The sequence below is a fragment of the Geospiza fortis genome, unplaced genomic scaffold, assembly GCF_000277835.1.
Source record: "Geospiza fortis unplaced genomic scaffold, GeoFor_1.0 scaffold408, whole genome shotgun sequence".
In the NCBI taxonomy this organism is placed as follows: Eukaryota; Metazoa; Chordata; class Aves; order Passeriformes; family Thraupidae; genus Geospiza; species Geospiza fortis.
In genome coordinates, this window is record NW_005054330.1 from 3106265 (window position 1) to 3124089 (window position 17825).

The 17825-nt window shown below is 39.7% G+C and overlaps 1 protein-coding gene across 6 annotated transcripts in view; it reads right to left on the reverse strand.

Annotated features, from left to right (window-relative positions):
- Nucleotides 1–14747, reverse strand: part of COMT (catechol-O-methyltransferase) — an 18222-nt gene extending 3475 nt beyond the window's left edge. The window contains exons 1-6 of one of the 6 annotated variants that reach the window (XM_031057517.1): nt 12853–12994; nt 11448–11500; nt 5789–5876; nt 3531–3813; nt 1557–1750; nt 220–351 (exon numbers count right to left, since the gene is read on the reverse strand). In XM_031057517.1, coding sequence (XP_030913377.1) covers nt 220–351; nt 1557–1750; nt 3531–3813; nt 5789–5794 — 615 coding nt within the window. In that variant the 5' untranslated portion in view covers nt 5795–5876; nt 11448–11500; nt 12853–12994. Of the gene's footprint in view, nt 1–219; nt 352–1556; nt 1751–3530; nt 3814–5788; nt 5877–11447; nt 11605–12852; nt 13031–14707 lie in introns of those variants that run through there. The other 5 variants (XM_005421451.2, XM_031057519.1, XM_031057518.1 and 2 more) reach the window with 5 other exon arrangements.
- Nucleotides 14748–17825: the final 3078 nt, after the last annotated feature.

Genomic DNA, 17825 nt, shown 5'->3' on the forward strand with positions numbered 1-17825 from the left:
TCAGCAGTACTCACTGAGTCCTGAGCTATGTAGTGTTGGTAGTTGTCCTTAACAAAAGTTTAGGCTCCTGTCCTTCAAATCCTCTTTCCTTGTAAGGCTGCAGTTTTGGCTGCCAGTCTTCATTTTACATCAGATGAGGTCCCTCATAAAGAATAGAGGCCTCACAGACGTGAAGATATTTGCTGCTTTACTTTTAAGACTAGAATAGTGCAAACTGACCTGAAGCAGGATGGTGTCTGGTGTGTATCTGTCTTTCCAGTGGTCCAGGAAGACAAAATCCAGAGTATCCACTTCATATTTTTTTTTCAGCTGGGGAATAATTTCCTCTGAAGGGCCTTCTAGGAGTTTTACCTGAAATACAAATCCATGTGATGAGCTGTGAACCATTAAGAAAAAATCACATGCTCCCAGCTCATTTTAAATTGTAGCCAGGCATCAGGGACCATGTTTATAGCTCAATATTGTGTCAGTTGAATTATTTGGCAGGGTTAGGTCAAATGTACCTTTTTATTTTTGACAAACCAACTCAGTTAAGTTTCAAAAAACAAATTTGGGTGTTTTGGATTTTATTGGTTTTTAAATTTACAACAGAAAAAGTGACCTGTTGTTTTTGTTGTATAATGTGTGTCTTCACTGGAAACATGGAAATCTCCTGTTGAAAACAGTGATTTTAATTACTTTTTTTTTAGTTGTAGTTTTCTTGTAGTCCAAGGGAAGCAAAAATGCAGAGAACAGGTTAGGTTAGAAAAAAGATGGAGGCTACAGTATGTAAAATTTATATAGCCAGGAGAGGGAAGAGACAGGACAGAGGCTGTTACATCTTCCTCACAGGTTTATTGGAGTTAGTACTGTTAAACTGAAAGCAGCTGCTGCACGTGGATTTTTGTTAGGCAAGAACCACATACCCTGAGAGGAGGAGGAAGAAAGTGGTAAGGAAATGTTTGTTTTATGACTCAGAGATAATCAGGAGATAAAATCAGATGGGGAAATGCAGTTTTAGATGTACTGGTACTTCAGGTTCTCTTCAAGAAGTTAAGAAACACATTAGAAGGTCCCTTGGTGGAACTTATTTCCTCCAGTGTTTCCAGCTCCATTGAAGTGAGATGTCTGCTGAATAGACAGGCTCTTCTCAGGCATGAATCCCCCAGCCTGGGTGGGGGATATAGACTGGAAACACCTGCATCTCAACCAGCTATAGAGAGTCAAGACACTTCTGACTGCACAAAACTTAGATATGGGCACTGTGACCAGCTAGATTTGGGTAAATACTTCTCATTTGAAGTCCATTGCACATAATACAATTGATTCCTGTGACCTTTTGTAACAAATCGGACCGTGGTTCAGTTTTTTGTAGTTAGTCTTGACACCTTTTAGTTTATATTGAGAAACCCAGTATTCTTCTGGTTTTTGGAAAGCAATGTAGTGAAGTCCTGCTGGGAGAGGTCAGGCACTGTAACTAAGCATGAAGCTGGTTAAATTTATAAGGCCCATGGGTACAAGGAAAAAAAAAACAAAACCAAAATCTAACTAGTTTTGCTGTAAAAAATGGTATTTACCTTATCTTGTACTCCAGCAAACTCAATCATCTGTTTAGCTATAGCAGCAAATTCTGGGTTGAACTCCACAGTGAGCAGTCGAGCTCCTGCCTTCAGTAGCCGAGAAATCCTCACTGCTGAGTAGCCACAGTACGTTCCCAGCTCCAGGGCAACTGATGGATTGGCCTCTTCCACTGTCTTGTCCAGAATTTTACCTGATTAAAATGGGAAAAGATTACCTTTTGACAAAACCAAACTGGTTCATATACAGAAGAGCAAGTTAGTGACAAGAAACTTTAAAAAACCATGTACTCAGTTGCTCAACACATTCAAAAATTAAGAGCTGATGTCAAATTACATACTGTATCCTTTGCAAACTGGCCTATGATCAAGTTAATCATGGATATTTTAAGTTTCCAAGTGCAAACTTTCAACTAAAAGAAATCTTAGTTTCACAATATACACATTTCTGAATAAGGAATTCCCTGAATTAATTTATATTCCCTGAATATAACTTATGTAATTCCCTGAATCAACTAATTTATAGTGTTAGAAGGGGGAAATGCAGTAATTTTTCCAAGAATTTACTGCAGAAACTGGCCATATTTGTGAAATATATAACTCCTGGATTTTGAGTGCTCATGTTTGCTGCTAATGTTACATGCTGTAGTCTGATATAAAATTTCTTATTCCAAATACTCATCTTTAAAGGAAAAAAGAAAAGTCTACTTACAAAGCTGCAAAATAACTGGTTTCACTGCATGAATTTGTGGGATGGAAAATATTAGTCAATTATTAACAACATAAAATATTCCCAAAAAGAAGTGACAGTGACTATATTCAGTCCTTTTGAAGGAAAGGATTTATTTGTGAGAAATTTCCTCTTATTTATATGGCTAGAAACTAGATAACTAAACTCAAAAAGCAGTGGAAGGGATTTTATGCTTAGCCATGGTCATTAAGGGATATTTTTCTGGGTGCTATTTATTAATATGATGATGAGGCATCTTGAGGCCATGTAGTCACTCTTGAAATCTCAGAGACTAAAGATGCTCTAGCTTTGATGGCTTTTATCTGAGGAAAGGCCATCAGAGCAAAATTAGAGTGAAATTATTAAGAATTTAATCACAAATGTTTGAAGTTTAGAGCTTTAACTATTCCTACTCAGCCATGACCCACAGTTCTGCTCACCTAAGCACCCCAGCCAGATATGCTGAGGAGCTACTTTAAAAACTACACATGTCAGAAGAACATTTTTATCACAATGCTTACAGTTGTTTTTCATTAGCTGTGTTAATCCCAGACTAAGCAAATTTCCCCAGAAATTTCCCAGCAAGAGGTGCTTTTGTTTCTAATTCATAAGGGAACATATTAACATTTTGCCACTATAGTTTTTTGAAAAGATTGCTGCTTTCCTGCAGCTATGAAAAAAAAAGGTTTTGTTCCCATATTTTTCTTTAGGAGAGAAGAACAAGATGATTTACTTGCTAAATAGCAACAATGTCTGATACTGTATGACATGGATAGGATTTCTCCCTTCAACAGAGACTTCTCATTTATGCTTGCATATACAAAATTCATATAGTTAAACACAATTTTGGTTTTTTTTTCAATTTTCTATCTTGCTGTTAAGGATCTGAAAGTATTTAACATAATGAATTATGCCTTGAAGGCACCCTATATAAAAAGTATGGTATAATGCAACCCTAGATTTTTCACATAAGTTGCCACTCTGCTTACATGCTTGCAATGTGCACAACACAGAAACCCACATCTGGGGCTGTGACTTTCTGGATGAGTCACTGGAGACCCCTCCTCAAAAACATCTGCACGAGCAGGCACAACTGTTCACAGAACTACTCTGCTAACCACAAGGCTCTTTGGGTTGGTCTTTTTGCAGCAGCAGATGGAAGTGCCCATGTGAATACAATCAGATGTCCTGTACTGTGCTAGTCTTGAGGGATCTTTTCAGATGCTGACCCCTGCAACAATTACCTTTCTCATCACCCACGTTCATGGCCCACTCTTTCTGGGAGCAGTATTTGTCTATAGTGTCCAGCACACTACAGGGGTCTCCTCGCACTGCATTCTGCAGCACAAAATTTAAAATCCTCTGTTCTTTGCTCTGATTCATGATGAAATTGGTTACTTTCTCCCGGATTATTTCATTCCAGATAAGGGCAGCGGTGGCATTTTTCCTGATGAGCAACACAATGAGCAGCAAAATGAGAAGCAGGATGAAGACACTGAACAAAGGGACTGAAGAGCTCTCCAGCATCTGGAAGAAAAGAGAAAAACAACCCAGGGTTAAGGTGGCACAGGAGAGGACTGTCCTTTTTGTAAATATTGAGCTAAATAACCCACAACCAACCCTACTGAACAGGAACACACAGAGTTTAATTATGATTGTGTCTAAAGTAGCTGTAAAAGGCTCTCTGTCACTTGGTAATGGATGGTGCTCTGTAGCACTTCCTTTAGAAGCCAATTTTACAGGCAGTCAACAAGTAGCTTTATTTAATGCTCTGGTCCCTTCCCCCACACAGCTGCTCAGTCCTGGCTCCAAGCATGCCACTGCACAAGGAGCTTCCAGCATCAAATCCAACAGGAGCTACAACATCCTCAAAAATTTTGCCTAAGTTACCCAAGACCAATGACAAAGGGATTATCTCATTCTAGGAGATAACAACATTCCTACAAATCTCTTCCTACTTGTTCTTACTTCTCTTTTTTGTTTCCCAAATATCGTCCCAGAAAAATCCTATTTTTTATGGATGGTCTGACCTCCATTCTGTAGTGGGATTTGGCATATACACATGGGGAAAATCTATCCCACTACTTAAATTTTGAATCATCATGCAGAACATATTTTGACTTCAGAAGATGACTGAGTTTCCATGGAGATATGCTCAAGATACAGTACAGCTGATTTTGTTCAGTCATTCTCTTATCTTAGTTGCAGAGCAAGTATGATTTGTTTGGAGCTGTTAAAAGTCTATTTCTTTTGCTTTTAAGCAGTCACCAATGTTAACAGTTACCCTTAATGCTCTTCTTGCAAAGTCTGACCTGAGATGTTCCTTTCAGAGCCTGCCAGCATCATTAGCACATTAATATCTCGTTTCTTGGACCTTCTGAGTATTTTTTTTCCTAGCTAATATGAGCCTGCTTCATTACTTCAACAGGATTATGAAGGCCTGGATGTCAATTTTTCTTTTCCTCTGTGCAGAAGTAGTTCTACTGACCAGGCCCAACTGTCCTGCACCTTTCAGATGGGACTTCAGCTCTTTTTAGTTTTTCTACATGAAAATTTTTTACATTATCTGTCCACTAAAAACTTTGATGGGGCTGTAGAAAGATCATTAGTTTAACATTAAATATCTCTCTAGCTTCGCTTGACTGGTCTTTACTTGGCTTTCATGGCTTAGTTGATTGTATGGTTGTTGTTGATGGATTTGGATTACTGACACAGGTGAGAGATAATTATTCTGAACCCCAAGGAGTGGATGGAGCCCAGAAAACACTTCCTAAGGCCAGCAGATCTCTGACTTTCCTGCCTCTGGACACGTGAAGCTGTGACCCTGCAGACCCGTGACTCATTTGGTGGCAGTCCAGCTCCAGTCAGGTCCCTGTAGCACAGAGGAGTGCTGGCATTCAGAATTACTGCAGACACTGCCAGACAGAATTCTCTGGTTACAATGGACACTTTGGCATTCTCTGGGCAGACCTTGCCACAGGCTGTTACTTCAGCACTGTGAGATCCTGCCAGCATGTTTGGGGCTGCCCTTCAAAGATCTGTCAGACAGCAGGAGTGGATGGGAGCAGCAAGATGAACTAGGTAGGGTATTTTGGGGGGAACAGCTTTCCTCCTTTATTGCTTAACATTGATATGAGACCATTTAATGAGATTTCTCTTAACAGGGAGAGACAGCCTCTGTAGGCTAACTCAGCCCTGCTCCCTGTCCTGAGACTTCTTTTTCAGACTGACTGAATCAAGAACTCAGAGGGATCCACTTTTTTCCAGTGCCTCAGATCTTTGCACTTGAATCCCACATGAATGCTACCACACATAAGAGGTACCACACGTTAGAGCAGAGCCCACCTGCCTCCCCAGAGGTTGGTCACAGGTAGAAACAACCTACAGAGTACATGCTGATTTTTCCATTCCTAGATGAGTTCACTTATTTTTAAAGTATCAATGAATGTTTTTCAACTACTGGGTTTTTTATTAATAATATTTCTGTATAACACCCCAGCACCTTCATAAACTGGCAGTATGGGTTGTTCTTAGCAGAACTCCTTCAGGAGGCAATTATCCTGAAAACCACTTTCCAGAGAAGGTACCTTCTGAAAAGAGAGAAAAGGACACTTTTGGTTTTCTTTTTTTTTACGCAGTATTTTTCAAAGTTTGTCCCTCTTAATTTCTGTCTTCTTAGGTGTGAAAATAAATTTAGTGACAGCAGTAGACTGTAAAGGCAGTCTGCCAAGAGCAAGAGGCATGGTGATGGTCATGTACCCAGAGGGGAAAAAGATCTGTACCAAAATAGGTAATTGCTTTCATATTCTTAGCTGGAAAATATTTGATATGAAAATTAAGTGTGTAATTCAACCAATTTAAAACTACCACTACCTAGGAGACAGTCGTGTTATGACAGCTTTAGAAAATGCAACAGTAATTTTAGCTTTAATGTGGATTCATGAGATTCATTAAGTATGCAATAAAAGTTGCATACAGTCAAGTTTCCCATAACCACTTATTACAAGGCAGCCACTTTTATTATTTAATGCTTATACTGAGGTTCCAAATACACAGGTTAGCACTGCAACCTCTTCTGTGCTTTAGAAACTCCATAATAAAGGGAGCCTTCTCTTTGAAAGCTAAAATTTGAAGTGGAAAATAGCAGGCAAATGAAAAATTCAGCAAGGGAATAAACAGAAAACTGGAGGGACAACATTATGAGAAGGAATGAATAACACGTATCAGTACATCTGGTTTTGAGAAGACAGAGTTTAAAAGAAAACATATTAAAATTTCATGCCCAAACCTGTCAAACTACTGATGAGTCTTTCTAAAGCACTGAGTTATTTTCTTATGCATCTAATCTTACTCATTTTGGCAGTTTCATAAGACCAAATCATAACTTGATAATGCAGCTCAGCAGTTTTCCCCTGATGTACACCATAATCAAACAATCAGCATTTGAATGGGAGTACCTCTGCTTCAGTTTACAGAGATTTAAAAAGACATTTTCAAAGAGAGAAGCAGACACAAAATGTGGGAATCTGCTGCCCCAACTTACCTGCCTGTGGAGATGAAACACCTAAGTCATTCCAATGGCTTTAAAAGAAACCATGAAAACTGGCTCAGACTTAGGGATCTGCTATTATGCCAAGAGATGTTAAGTTAGGGGATTTAGTATCCCCTTGCTATCATATGATCTTCAGTTTTTTTAAAATCATAAAAATGCCCATGTGATGGAGCCCAAACCAATACATCCTGTTCTTTATTCTCATGCAGCTGACTCCAGCCATTTCACCAAAGGTTACAATAAGGATCTTTCAGTAATGCTATTTATCAATCCTTCTGGTACATTTTTCCAACCTCTGCTAAAAAATAATTGCTCCTTGAATTCCCTGACATGAAAAAATAAGGATTAGAACAATTGGTAACATCAATTATTAAGGTAAGTCCAAGTAACCAGATTGAGCTGAGATATTTTTTCACTGTTTCACTGTTTCATAAAAACTGTACGAAGTTTTCATAGCACTGTTGGAGGAAGGTGTATGGAAATGTGATGCAACATACTGATTGCAACTGCTTCTCTGATCCCAAACCAACATCCCTTTGCTAAAAGCTGATGTTTATTGAGAAGGAAAAAAGCATGTGAAAGTAAGCACCTTTAAGTGGTCTAAATTTTAACAAAAGCATATACCCTAGTGAGATTCACACTGAGCGGATTAAAGAAGTATCAGATTTGACTATTTAACTATTCTGAAGCTTACATTTCACCACATTATGAGTAATTAACAAGATGTCATTTCCTACAGATGCAAAAATAAGAGATCACAAATATTTAAATATTTGTGATGTGGAAAACTGCTGGATAGAACATTTTTCTAATCAAGGTGAATCCTTCTAAGCCTAATTACAGAGCTTCTCATTACAGTTTTAGCTTGGATAAACTGATACTGCTTTGCTTTGCACTGAAAATTAAGTCCTGAACATTATCACAAAAAACCCCACCCCTTTTGTACAAAGACAGCACATACATTTGCCTGTTATTCTCCAGGGCTGGAATGAGAGTAAACTTTGTGACCCTGAGCCAGGGGACTTAGCTGTGAGTCTCATTTTGGCAATGTTTTTCTAATCTGGCCTTGGATGAGCTGTCTTATCTTGCTCTGTGTTGCCCCAAGAGTTAAAGTGACTGCTACGTGTGTAAACTTTCAATTGTAAGCTGAATAAATCTTTTTCAGAAAGTCCCTGCTATGAATGTATGGATAACACCTGAGGAAAGGCAAAATAGTTTTGTCTGCACAGCAAATGCCTATGTGGCATTATTATTCTTGAGTTTATGAACAAGTGGGAAAATGTGGAGACAAGCAGTGCTTCAAATGCTTTCCTAAAGGGCTTCCAGCCAGCTAACAATTCAGGCCTTTGAGGAAAGATGGTACAGGCAGTCTTGCTGTAATTTTTCATGCATTTAATCTAACTGCCAAGTACTGGTTTGTTGTTTAAGAGTTCATTACGAGTCTCCACACATCCAGACAGTACTTTAGCATTCTGGTGCTAAAGGGTTTAGAATCTAATTTTGACTTTATTAACTCACATAACCTGGTGAATGGGGAGCACTTGATAAGTTTATATTATTCAACCTTTTTCAGCTTCTGCTGAAATGATGCCTTTAGACACTGATGAACTGAAGTAAGCAGAGGATTTGTACACTAGTATGGATATATTAGCTGTTTATGAAGCACTGTGAAAACAATGCAGAAGAGTCAGCACATTTCTACACATATTTTAACAATGTTCTGCACTAGGCCAGAGGAGAGCTGTGCTGTGCTGGGATTGGAGTTTCTGATTCTTAGTCCTGTGCTGTCTTGAATGAGGCAATCTCTCTTTTGTGGCATTTTGTTTTTCTTCATGTTTTCCCAGAGAAAGAAAGGCAAAGTATTTTGGTCAGAAAGTCTAAGCTAACTTCTGCCAAACATATTTTATCCTGTTGCTGTAGGCAACACAATTCAACAACTTTGTAATTTAGTACATTTAAAGGTCAAAAAAAATCTTTTTACCTTCTATTCTTTTGTTACTGTTTATGTATTTTCAAGTGAGTGCAACTGTTCTGTGAAAAATAATCATCGTATTGCCAAATGTGAATAGCTTGTATTTCAATGGAAACTTAGTCTGGGAGTTTGACATTCAGATTTTCCACTGACATCATGAAAACAATCTGAAAAGTCTTTATATAATTTTTCACTATTTCTTGCCTGAAATCTAGATTTTCCTCTCAGTTTTTTTTTTTTCAAATTACTATAATTTAGCTTCACTGCAAACTTTTCTGTCTTCTATAAATGCAAAGTTCTGATGATTATTTTCTGCCCCCATAGCCTTTTGTCTTCCCTCTTCTTCCCTCTTCTCATGTTGAAAGGAAACAAATACAAATTTCTTCTAACTGAATGAAAGGAAGAGAACAGAAAAGTGCCTATTGCCTACTTGGGAGCCCCATCAAATAAGCTTCATAAGGGTGTTTAAATCCACTCTCCCCACATAGATTTCAATTAGGATAATTGCTACTCACTTAAAACTCCCTTCCCAGTAGCCATTCTCTCGATGGTATTTGGTGCTATTAGCCAAAGCAGAAGGTTTATGTAATGGTTGTGTGCCCCATAAAGAAGTGCAGTGTTCAGAATGAACTGGCCACACAGAGAGGCCTCATCTTCATCCAACATGCAGGTCCACAGGAATTTGTAGCATTCTAATCCACACTGACCTAGTGAACACACTGCACGATTAAAGCCAGACTTTGGGGTGAGAGAACTCTTCAAGGATAAGAAATGCACTTTGCCAGGTCTTTAGCAAGGACAGCTTTTCAGGAATATGACCCTTTCAGGTACCCCTAGGAAGAGTTTGTTTCTGATAGTCCTTATTCCTACTGGAGCACTCCAGATGTGTTTGTACTATTTGTACCAGTGTTTAAGACCAGTGGTTAGGGTGGCTCAGCAGAACTGTACAAATCCTACCTGGGAGGCAGTGGACTGACAAAAGTAGAAAGTGCTCTGCCCTGACAGCACACTAGGAGCTGGTCTGTGAAGAGTTTTATAAGCTGAGATTTTCATGTTCCCCAGGGAGTAAAATCAAGCTGTTATTGAATGATTTTGCCTGAAATGGAGGTAGGGAGAAAGCGCTGAAAGAGGAAAGACCAAACTGGCTAACTGCTCTCAGGACAGACCTATTTCACAGTCTCTTCCTGATATCACAGGGCTGAATCCTTAGTGCCCCAAATCCTCACTGCATGCTCCTGCCCTGCTTCCAAGGCTACCAGCTAATCTACTGTAAATCTGTCTCTCTCCCAGCACAGCTTTCTGCTGTCCACAGGCTGCTCTTCAGGCTGGGGGGAGTGCACGACTCAAACTTGGTAGTGAAGACACCTGCTGAGGGATCTGAAGGATTAGGAAGGAAATCTCTCCTGAAATGATGACTTATTTCTATGAAAATTAACAACTCTATCACACCAGGCAAGGTAGGATTCTCCACAGCATAGCAGGTAATCAAACACTGTGTGGGAAGAGGAAGCCTGAGATAGAGCAGGATAGGGATTGATTTCAAATCCTGAGTGAAAGCTCTCCCCAGAAAAGTGCCTGGAGTGGGCATAGGGGGTCTCTGTCTAGAAATTGCTTTCTGAGACAGCTTTAGAATGGCCTCACACATTAAGGTCTGTTTTCAAGGACTGCTGCCAAAACTATGTTTTTTCAAAAAATTCCCAGTCACTTTTAATTCCAGTGATCCTGAAGGAATGCTGAAAGACAACAGTATGAGACTGGCAGATGTAAACTGGGTACCAGTCTGCTGGGAAATATTGCTAAACTTGGATGGCAAATAAGTTGCTTGCAGTGTTGATATGACCAAGCTCTTTTCTATTAATGCAAACTAAAGCTGTAAATCAGGAAGTTTTTCTTCTGTATTTCAATACTGCAAAGCTGTGCAGATGCATGTGGTTCTGAACCTGAGGGCTTTGTTGAAGCCCATGACTGAGTAAGCAGAAGTGCAGAGACAAAGTAAAGGTTGTTTAAGGTTGTTTACAGAGTTCAGCAGTATGATGTGCTTGACAGTATTGGTAAATATGAGTTTGTTTGTAAAGGACAGAAGGTAAAAAAAAATATCCATTATGGGCATCAGAAGGATACTCTATAAGCACCAACAGGGCTGGCAAGCAAAAGTACTCGCTTTTTGTCTCTTCTTCAGAGATATTTTTGGAGTAGAAGAATTCCCTCTTGAGAATGAAAACCTCCATAAAGTACATCTGCAGCAAAACACTTATAAAATGAGCTATTCAGCCAAATGTGACTGAACTTGAATGTGAAGCTTGACTTGCATTCAGCTTTTTCTTCAATATAAATGAATACCGAATTCCAGCATACTTATAGCTATAAATTAAATTTTCAATTTAGTCAGGGTTATCTCATCTCACTTCTTTCAGTTGTCAAGATTTACAATACAGTACAAATGCATTACACACAAATATGTCCTACTCTTTCTCTGTGAAAGCTGTTGCTGCCCACGGACTGGCTTCCTGACAATGAGTGCCAGTCAGAATGTGGAAAACACCACTTCTTTCAAAAGCACCACTGTTTAAAATAGTGACATTATCTAAGATAACACATCGTGTCAAGCCTGACAAATAAGAAAATATAAATATGTACCTTTCTTAGTATAGCAGAAGCTGTTCCCTCCGATCTTTTCCTGTGCTGCTCTCCTGTGGATTTTACAGAATAAGAGTCCAAGAGCCTGCAGTATTCAGTCACATTCGATCACATCACAGGAATAGCTTATCAGTTCTGTTACACAGACTCTAAAAGGAGCGGTGTCCTTTTCCCCAACTCCTCCTTTCACAGATTCTGCACTCCTTAAAGGTGCTCGGTGCTCTAATAACCGTAGAGAAAGCTATTCATCTGTCCCCTAACGACCATGCTCTTGTTACTTAGTTACAGCACAGTGAATGCTGACAAAGTCAGGTGTGAGCCAAATCTGTGCTCAGTATAAATGCAATGTGTTCAATCAAGCAACTTCAGGAATGAATTTGGCCCAAGGGATTTAGTTCTTTTTTCAGCTCAGACGTGGCATGCTAAAGCCAGAGCAGAATTGGTAGGAACAAGACCTAGGCATGCGGGTTAAATATAGAGTGCTGCTGGGGCAGGCGAGGTATGGATAGCAAATGGCTTAATAGCAACTACAGGAGGAGCTGCAATCAATACATTATAAATAGCACATTTGAATTTCTGTGGCTTCTAGCTGGAAAAATACTCTGCTACAAACAGCTCTAAGGTAAAGGAAGAGGCTTATTCTAGGAAACCTTGTTTTCAGCTTGTCTGTCTATACTGTTTCCTTTGAGGTGGGAACAATATAATCAGCTGCAATTAAATTGCACCATCGAAGAAAATCAGAAGAAAACCAAAAATCCCAACCACAATATGGTAATAGTTCTCTCCTGTATTCTCACTACAAAACTCAGACCTAGTTGGCAAGTGTTTGAAGCTCAAGCCTAGAAACTTTTTAAAGACTTAAAAAATGTGTTTGTAGCAAGTGTGGCAGAAACAGGAGCTGAAGTTCTGAGAACTTCAGGCTTTGTCAAGTGTTAGGGGAGGTCCTTGAAAGAATTAGGGACCACCTGAGAGCATGACAAGAGAAAACCAAATAATTTTAAGCAGATTAATTGAAAAAAGAATTGTGGCAAAAAATAGGTGGGTGAAGATTGAAATGTTTCTAGTAGCTCTAAACAAAACATAACTAAAGCCCTGCAATACAGCACAGTCCCCAATGTCAATACAGAATAACCTTGAACTATCCCTTCCATGTATAACAGAGCTTTAGCTCTGCAAATATTTTCTTATAATCTAGACATCAAGCACAACAAAGAATGAAGTAAGCAATACTGCAGTCCAGCTTCACTGACAGTAATTTCCTGTCTGGTCAAAAGCTGGTTGTGTCTGCATGATCCCTCATGCCTCCCACAATTCAAATTAGCAGAGAATTTTTTTTACTGCTGGGCCGTGCAGAAAAGAGTTAAAACAGCAAAACTTACTCAAAGCACTAAGTATACAGCTTTACCTTGTGTAAGTACACAGCTGCTCTTTGGAGAAGTCCTTGCAGTTAACTACAGCCAGTCGTGGGTGGTGTCAGCCCAGCTTCTGCTTAGCAGCATAATTTAGTGCCAAGACTTCCCAGATTGAGCAACATCCCATGACAACACTTCTAAAAGTCTTCTAACTTGGAGCTGAATTATATTCTCCAGGCTTGAAGCATGGGAGGAGCAAACTTGCTTCTGCCTGCCCACAGCTGTTTACTTGTGCGATAAAAGCTACGCCTGCAAGTAACCCTTGCTGTTGTCTACATATTTCATTCCATAAGTAAAAATGGTGAATGGCAATAACTGCAAGTTAGACAAAGCTAGAGGTTAAGTTGGTTAAGACACCTAAACTGTGTGATAATGTCCATAAATTGCTTCCAAGTTAATAGAAAGTTGAAATCTTGTAAGATGTTATGGGGTATTTTCTTCCCCAAGAGAAGTTTCTTTGGTAGCCTGATGGACATTGGTTCATGCCTCTCTTTAATTTACCTGTTAGCCCAACACATGGTCTTTATAAGTATGGATATTTTTGCAATTTTTTTTTCTAATGTACTAACAATGCTACAAACTCCACAGTGCGTAAATTTATATACTATCTATATGACTTATCCTTGTCTAGACAGTAAAAATCTGCCCTGATATTAATACATATTATTATTATCTGCCCTGATATTAATGCAGAGAGCTACAAATGTATTGGTGTAATACAATTTTTATGTAGGGCCAAGATCCTAAAAGATTTCAGAATATCTATCAGGTACTGGATTCCCAGGGTACACCTATGGGAAGGTGTAGAACCAGGATGCATTAGCCCGGGAGCAACATCACATGAATGGCAGCAGCTCAGGAGAACTGGCTGGTTCAGGCTGACTCACCCTGACAGTCGCCACTTCAGCTTGATCTGGCTGCACAAACTTGAGCAGACTTGCTCATGGCCAGAGCTCCCAGCTGCAGTCACATGATGCAGCGTGGCAGGGCCATTCCCACTTGCTGTGCATAGCACGGAGCCAGAGCTTTTCCCCCTAAATCCATGCCTGGCATAACAACAAATGGCATTCCCTTCTTCTAATAACCCTGGACAAAGACTGGTTTTTAAAAGCCAAAACAAAGGGAGACAGGAGAGCTAGCACATTATCATAAACCCCACAGATCATGTGAAACACTGAGTGGAAGAAAATTCTTTTGAGCTTGCATTTTCAGAATAGCAGGAGGGATTTTCTTTCATGGGAATTTGCTGTTTTCCACAGTCAAATTAGTCTGTCTTACTAGAAACATGAAAAAGAGGAATTTTGAAGAAAGGAAGCACCACTCATGTCTGAATCAGGAAACTGCCTGTCAATATCTAAAACAGGAAACAGCTAAAAGAGAAGAAAAGTGGCCAGAAAAGTTGTGCTCTAAATTTGAACAGATAATACAAGCAGTTAGACTATTTTGTGTTTACAGTGCCTCTTAAAAGGTTATCAGGAAGACTGAAAAAACCTTTCAGCTTTCAAAGACTTTATAACTCATCACAAAAACTCTGAAGCAGTTAAGTCTACCACATTTCTCTCTTTTCTACCCTCACGTTTTTTGGCAATATGTGCTGAAGCATTTGAATGAAGCCAAGAACTTGTGTTACTTGAAGCTTCATCTGTTTCTGCTTTTTTTTCCCCTTACTTGCAATCAATTACTTGTTCAGGACAAACTATGAACAGAAGATCTATGTTAAGGAAGGAAGGAACAAATAAAAAGGCACAGATTAAATTCTGAACTAGTCCTACTCTGAGACAAATTTCTGAAAATAATTCTTGAATAATCTTTAAAAGAGAGAGATGGTAAGAAACCAAAAGGTCCTACCTGATGTGGAGACAGCTTAGTTCAACCAGCAACCCAGCAGAGTTCACTGCCACTCTGTAAATTATTCATTAGGTCACGCCACAAAATGCAACCTCTGAGAGAATCGATTTCCCACCCCACCCACTAAAAAGGACACAAAGTGATGACTTCCAAAGACAGTATCTACCTGACACCTCTCTTCTTGTCCCCACCCTCCCTGGCTGCTGATCTGGGAATGTAAGACATAAAGGAAACTATGCCAGAAAAACAGGAAAGAGAAGAAGATGCACTTGAAAAGTCAAAATTTTTTAAAGGTTTGGTAGAAAAAGTATTTGGCCCTGGTCATCTTCGTGAGGGAGAATTTAAGTAAGCCATTGATAAATGTAATAAAATGTATTTCCTACGAAGGAAACAACACACAGAATCGCAAGCTGTCTTTACAATAAATTCAAAAGGAGAAAGTCTGCCTGCTAACAAAATCAATTCATGACTTACAAAGCACCTTTTTTATTGAATGAATTTGTGTACATTTCTGATACAGGGTGTCTCCTTTACCCTGTTAAGACCACACTCTTTAAAGTATATTGAATAAACATCTCCGCCTGGAAATAAACCAAACCACAGCTAGTGTATAAGTTCATTTATGACTTCAAATATGACAAGCTACAACTAACAAAATTAGTGGAAATATGATGCTAAGTCTGATAACTATCTCGGAAGAAGTTTTTTTTAATCTCAGTTTTGGAAGTATATGCTTTCACTGCAGAAACACAAGGCTTTATCTAAATGATTCCTGATAATAGAACATATTTGCTGCTAAAGGACTTAAATGCTTGTTTTCTTAAAATAAATTAAGATATATATTTTATATATATATATAAATTATAAATTATATATATATATATATAATGTGTATCACTAATTATCTAATCAATATAATGCTAACCACAAAATAATTAAATTAAGAGTAGAAAGCCATATGAGCTGAGCCAGGAGAAACCACATTTGATAACCATTATCTGTCTCCTGCCCCTGAAAAAGAGTTTTGAAGTGCAGCACAGACACACATACTCAGTGCTGACAGAAGGAAATACCAGGGGCTGCTGTTCTTACTGAAACTGTCACCATCAGCACACCCACTCCTCGCTGCTGCTATTTGTCTCTATCACTCTCAAGGATCAATCAAGCCTGTGAGAATGAGCAAGAACAAGTAGAATGGCACAGCACAGATTTTGGACTTTCTTCTGAAGCTGGTTCTGATGGGAAAGCCTGTGGGGCTGCACTGTGCTTTACCCTGAGCTGTGGGACACAGCCACAGGGCTGGGCACACCCCAGCATCACATGGTCACACCGCGGCACAGCACCAGCTGTACTTTCTAATCTGAACCTCCTTTAGTGTTTTAAGGTCATTTCCTCTCATCCTTTCACTTGAGGCACAGCAGAAGAAACCAACACCACCTTCCTTTCATTTGATTCAATTTAGTTTCACTTTGCTTTGCCACATTTAAGGCCTTTCCTTATTACAGAACACCATAATGCTGCAGGGACATCTCACATAAACTTGTTTTGTGTCTGGGGAGAGTTAATTCTACCCTTGATCCTACATGTCTGAACTAAATCTGTGTGAAGAGCATATGCTCAACTCTGCCTGATTCAACTCAGAATAGTGGTTAACATGCAAAGCTGAAACAACTTTGCATGCATGCATCTTGAAAAGCATAAAAAAATATATCTGAATATGATTGAGGTTTCTTTAATTCAAAGGCCTCTCAGTATCCTCTACTGAGATGTCTTTCTTTCTACTGCTGTTGCAGTGAGTAACCTTGTTTCTAGTGATAACAGGGGGTTTGCCTTTGTTTTCTTGTATTTTGGGGAAGGAGGTTTAATAGCAATGATGCTGGGAAAAAATCATCAATCCACTTACTAAAGTGATAATAATTCCTGGTTCATGTATTTTCAAACATTAATGGAATGAACAAAAATAATGAGACTACACTGGAGGTGAAGTGAAGAAAACGTTCTGAGTATTTTAATTTCCTGCCATCTCTCCTCAGCGGTGGACCAGAGGATCGATGTTTTCTGAAACAAAATGGTTGGATGCTGCCCCCTTGTGAGCAAGGCCCCTGCTCCAAAGCTTGAACCACGACTGCCTAAAACAATTTTTTTTCTGTAGAAAAAGCATGTGATTCTCTTGTCCCAAACTCTGCTTTTGGCTGTAGTAGCACTTAACACATATGACCCACTACCTACAGCAGCAGGCAGGGCGAGTACTGAGCTTCAGTGAAGGCCAAGCTAGCACCTCTGAACAAGGAAAACTCGTGCCTTTGATTTGTTTTGATCAATGCCAGCTTTGAGGCCTTTTACCTCAGGCTGTCAGAACACATCATTAACATTATCATGGCATTATTAACTCTCAGAGCTCCCATTCGGGATAGGTCAGCAGCATCGCCCTGGTTCAATCAATAGCAGGCATGTGGCACAGGGATAGGGATGCTGCTGGAGGCTGAGGCACTGGAGGCACTCTGAGAGGGTGTCCCAAGCAGAAATCTGTCCCAGCACAGCCCAGCCATGTGTGCAAGCTGTTGGTGCAGATCGGGGCCCCACTCCAGCATTCCAGCAGAGGAACCCCTTGCTCCAGACCTGAGTCCTGCTCACAGTCCTGAATGTATCATAGTCACAGGAACATGGAATAACACCGAGTGTAGCCTCTAACACCTCATAGAAGGTGCATTGTTCAAACCTCCTCAGAGGTTTCTGTTAGCCAGTGACCTGCACCTGAGGAGGGGCTGTGGCAGCTCCTATCACCACGTCTGCTACAGAGGAATGGCTGACTCAGAGGGGAAAGGACAGGTCTTGGACATCAGTGAAGGTTTTGGGCTGTCATCATGATCCTTGTCTTTCCCAAAAGGCCTTTCCCAAGCCCTTTCTACAGCAGGATCTCGGGGGCAGCCAGTCAAGCAAACCGTGGGATTTTTTTTTTCCTTCCAAATGTCTAACTTTAACACAAATTTTAACTGATTTTAATTGAGAAGCCCAGAACTGGAATGCTACATCCAGTTCTGGGCTCTTCAGTATAAAAAGACAAGGGGCTATTGAAGAGGGTCCAGCAGAGGCCATGAAGGTGATGAGGGGGCTGGAG